The sequence below is a fragment of the Micromesistius poutassou genome (assembly GCF_964030765.1).
Source record: "Micromesistius poutassou genome assembly, contig: SCAFFOLD_1123, whole genome shotgun sequence".
Taxonomy (NCBI): domain Eukaryota; kingdom Metazoa; phylum Chordata; class Actinopteri; order Gadiformes; family Gadidae; genus Micromesistius; species Micromesistius poutassou.
Window position 1 is genome coordinate 1 of NW_028177314.1, and position 5,000 is coordinate 5,000.

Sequence of the window (5,000 nt, forward strand, 5' to 3'; positions counted from 1 at the left end):
CCGCGGGGTGCCACCTTGTGTACAATCACCTTCTTTTTGTTTTCACCTCGATAACAGCGAGGGGGCCCGGAGGAAACCAACATGAAAACAAAACGTAACATTTCCAGACGCGACAGAGATAACAGGGGTCGGGGGGGGGGGGGGGGTACAGAGATAACGGGGGTCGGGTGGGGGGGTACAGTTGCCTCTGATTGTGTGGCTGGAGCCAGTCTTTCACGAGCTCGCCGGCTCTTTGTGTGTCTGTGTGTACGAAAATGAAAACAAGATTGGCGGAGCGGATGAAGGCGTCTTCGACGAGGAATGGAGGCCGTGTGCAGCGAGAGCTCTGGTGTGGGGGAGACGGGGGAGACGAGGGGGGGGTGGGGGGGGGGGGGAGACAAAGCGAAGCGCCCTGCTGGGGCTCACGGTTGCCTTCTGCTCCCGGTTGGGGGGTGTGTGGGGGGGTGGGCGAGCAACCACAGACGCAGCTTTGAAGCAAGTAAAAAGAAAATCCACCAGAAGGAAGAAGCCGAAGAAAAAACATGGAGATTATAGCAGGCGTTCAAAGCAGCAGCAAGTCAGGGAGCTGTCGGGGGGGGCTGGCCGGGGGGGGGGGGGGGGCGGCGGGGGGCATGATTGAAGAGCTTATAAAAACAGTATTTCAGTATTTACTCCCGGGATCCTCGCTGTCGATGCGTTGCCAAGCCGGCCGGAGCAGAGAAGGTGAGCGGGCGACACGGGACAGGAAGTGTGGGAGCATCAGGAGCGTCTAAGTGTAAACCAATGGGGTGCTGCCTCGGGGACACAGCATGTACGAGCGTCAATCACAGAGTGCTTCTTTTTTTCGGAGAATTGTCTACCAACAAATTCGGTCCATTTGACCCAGAGCGCTGTAGGGCGGGGCCCCCCGTGTGTGTGCCCCCCCCCCCCCCCCGTGTTGTTTTGGGGGTGGGGGGAGGGGGGGGCCTGTGAATGCACGTGCGCTGCTGGGTCGTCGGTAGGCGGGAGATGTGATGTGGCGTTGCTCAGGGCAACAGGGAGTCGTCGGCGCCGTCGCTGTTGGAGGCCGTGTCCGAGGCGGCCGGGCTGGAGAGGGCGCGGCCCGAGGAGACGATGACCGCCCGGCGCTGGTCCTCCTCGCCCGCGCACACCCGGCCCTCGATGTGCTGGATCGCCTGGACGGAGCAGGAGGGGGACGGACACGGGTTCAAAAAAAGGGAAGGGATTCGACTGAAGCGGCAACAGCACCATCTGGTGGCCGTGCAGGTAAAGACCCATCCGCGATTAATACAGTCTGTCGTCATCGGCCACGCAGCCAGAAAACGTAAACAAACCAAGCGGGTACAATGAGGAGATGATATTTTGGTGAACTTGTCGGCGCAAATTGTTGCTCCTTTTAACTTAAGTAACATGTAGATGCATAGCAATGTTGACGTTTAGATTTGTAAGTGATTTACTGGAGTGATTATTGAAAATTAGGTAATTATTGCTAACTATTATTGATAAAAAAAACATCCGAAAACTCAACCTGGGAAGCTTTTCTGATGCTCAACATTGAATCTAATTAAGCCTAGCACTTCCATGGAAAACTGATGAAATTAAAAAAAAAAAAAAAAAGCCTGCACAAAGCAAGCCGCACAAAAAACTAAGACACACCAAAGACGCGTCCCGTGGGCCTACCTGAACGATCGTGTCCAGGTTGTGTCGGGACGTGGACACCGCGTTGATGACGGACGCCGGGCCCATGGTTACCACGGTGACGTGATGCGGCTGGGGAGTCTGGGCCGGCGCCGGCACGATGACTGTGGCGTGGTGGGTGGGGGCGGGGCGGGGGCTGGCGGGGGCCAACGCCTGGGAGAATAAAAAAAGAAAGAAAAAAAAAGAAATAAGAAGCATATCCATCGAGAGTTCATCGAGTAGGCTTCGGGGGAAAACAAAAAAAAAAAGACAGAAGGGGAAGACACACAAAGTAACTATTGATTGGGTCTGGTGTGGAAGGCTGAAACAGAGACGCCGCCGGGGCTGTCGGAGCAGCAGGGCTGGAAGGAGATCAGTCGGCTGGCCGCTGACTCGCCCTGTAAAAGGTGTCCCGGCTGCAGACGGCTCAGAGTCTCGACGTTAATGAATCCCCCCCCGCACGGCCGACCGCCAGCGCTACTGTGGTGGCGACGCTACAGAGTCAGAGGCAGCCGCTGGCGCCTGCAGGGCACTAGTTAGAGGGGTGTGATTGATTTAGTTTCTTTATTACGTTTGTTATGTTGTTGGGCTTACATTACTTTATTGATATGTTATTTATGAATACATAAAAACATAGCATTACAAAAAAGATATTCAGAGAGCCGGGAATCAAACGGATTTGGATTCAAAGCTGAAAGACACCTGGATACAGGTGCTGCTATGCTAAGGAGGCTTTGCTGTAAGCACTCCTTAGCAGGACCGGCCCTCTGCTCTGTACACACACACACACACACACACACACACACACACACACACACACACACACACACACACACACACACACACACACACACACACACACACACACACACACACACACACACACACACACGTAGGAAGCAGGGTCGCCCTGGCTAAATGTGTCCACCACCACGCGAGCGACCAAAACGGTGAGCATGGCAACGGTCGTGGCCGTGGTCGTGGTCACGTACCTGTGGGCTGCAGGCCGGAGTGACGTCCATGTCCAGCTGCTCGTGTTTGTGCTGCAGCTGGGCCAGGCTGTGGATGTGCTGCTCCGGCACCTGCTGGGTGATCACCTTCAGCCTCTCTGGGTGCAGCTGGGCGTCCACGCTCTCCATCTGAGGGCGTCCCACCACATCATCATTGTTATTATTATTACAAACATTGTTATTAGGATCGTTTTAGGATTAGGATTCCAAGCCTCAAATCAATTGTACTTTTGATGGCCATTGTGACAGTTTCATAGTATGTTTCATATGTGACATTTTATTTTAAATAAGTACAATTTTGTTTTGAATTTACCGATCATCCCATGACCTTTTGTTTGTTTACTATTTGTTTTTCTCCTGTTTTCGTTTTATTACTGTTTTGTCCTCTATGTTGAATGTGGAAAATGTTATATATTATTATTATATAATAATAATAATTATTATTATACTTAAAAAATATATATATATGCAAAGTTTAACTAAATACTTCTGTGCAAACCATCAATGACTGAATGGTTTTCTGGTTAGGTAGGCTGATTGATTGACATTAGTTTGGCGTTAGTGTGGCGTGTCATTGTGCACTAATGACATCACTTGCCACTATTTCAACCAACAAGAAGAAAATTTCTTTATAACTGGATTTTTTTTTGTCAACCAACCAGTTGTGCACCTGGTTGCGTTCGGTGACTATCCGTGACCTAAACCCGGGCCTGTGCTCCTCCTCACCTGCTCCTCCAGCATCATGCGGACCGAGCGCTCCTTGGCCAGCTGTTGCCTCAGCTCGATCATCTCCCGCCTCAGGTCCTCCGTCTTCTCCTCCTCCAGGATGTCCGGGGAGCCGATGCCTTCGTCCTTCTCCTCCGTGCGCCTCCTCTTCGGGGAGGAGCCGCTGAACTCCTGGTCGGGCGCCGACGGGGGATTCCAGAGTTAATGTCAGGGGAGGTTGTTTTTTTTTTTTTAACATATATTGAATATAATTTAATATATTCCAGGACGTTGTTGAGTTTTTCTTATTCACATATATAAAGTGGAGAGAGGTGGGTCGGTTTAGCTCAGGCAGTAGAGCAGGTCTACTTGTAACCGGAAGGTTGCTAGTTCAACAACCCAGTTCGACACCTATCACTAACTGCTGCCTTGCGGGTCTGCCTTGCATGGTTGACTCACACCGTCGGTGTGTGAATGTATGAATAGTTTTGCTTTGGACAAAAGTGTCTGCTTAATGCCTTAGGTGCAAATAAAAAGATTGTACAATCAGAGATATATTAAATGGATCAAAATAATTAATAGAAGTGTCATTCATTTATTTCACATTCAAACTAATTGGATGCGCTGTAAAAATCATGCGAAAACGACATTAAGATGGATGACTACCGGTCCAAATATGTAGTCCTGCCTTCACGGTGAGCTCAAATACACGTGCTGCGTAGAGATCCATCAGCCCGCGGCTATATACACTGATGGATTGCACCTCGTTGACGATGACGGACGTGGCCCAGCGATGAGATCCGTTCCAGGCTGAACCTCACCTGTATGAAGCGCTTGAGCTGGTTGTTCTGATTCAGGAGTCGCGTCTTCTCCTGCTCCAGGGTGAAGATGTAGTCTGTGGTCTGCTGCAGTATGGCCGCCTGGGCAGGGGAGAACAGAGTTCACAAGAAGACCGCAGCCGCCACAGTAACCCTACACTGGAGCTGGGACGCTTAATCCTGCTCCGTGCCAGGTTTTCACTGAAGCCACCACTGTAGCTGGTATTATTTTTGTAGCATTTTTTTTCTCTCTCTCTCTCTTGATTTTATGAAATGTTTCGATGGTTGGTTCTTATCCTTGTAGCCGCTCAAAATTCAAAACAAGTTGGAACGAAAGTGATGCACAAATCATCCACAGTACGGGTCTTTTGAGGACGTTTTCACTGTGATGCCTTCCCTAGGAGGGCTGTCGGGTAATCCTACAATGTAGGACTCGTATACATTTAGCAGACGCTTTTGTCTGAAGCAGGAGAAGGGAATCAAACTAGCAACCTTCTGGTTACGAGTCAAGCCGCTCTGCCTACTGAGCTAACCACTCCAGGTCGCCTAAATAAAATAAAATACAAGGAGGCAGAGTAATGTTCAAAAACCTTGCAGGGCATTTGGACCGTCAACGCACGGCCATGACACGTGCGGTTCGCACACTCTGCCTTTTAGTGCTTCAACAATTCTGAGGTTCATGACCCCAGCCTCTTTGACTACAGCGCCCTAGAGGCTGTCGGCTCCTCCCCCTGCACCTCACGCATGCACGCACGCACGCCGGTCGCCACGGGGACCGGGAGTGTGGGCCGGGGAGGGGGGGGGGGGGGGA

General features: G+C 51.1%; 1 protein-coding gene across 1 annotated transcript in view; it reads right to left on the reverse strand.

Moving 5' to 3' along the window:
- Positions 1-457: 457 nt before the first annotated feature.
- Positions 458-5,000, reverse strand: part of LOC311376269 (transcription factor AP-4-like) — a 6,552-nt gene continuing 2,009 nt past the window's right edge. The window contains exons 3-7 of the mRNA XM_084491113.1: positions 4,193-4,291; positions 3,393-3,563; positions 2,649-2,795; positions 1,660-1,830; positions 458-1,154 (exon numbers count right to left, since the gene is read on the reverse strand). Coding sequence (XP_084347239.1) covers positions 1,005-1,154; positions 1,660-1,830; positions 2,649-2,795; positions 3,393-3,563; positions 4,193-4,291 — 738 coding nt within the window. The 3' untranslated portion in view covers positions 458-1,004. The remainder of the gene's footprint in view (positions 1,155-1,659; positions 1,831-2,648; positions 2,796-3,392; positions 3,564-4,192; positions 4,292-5,000) is intronic.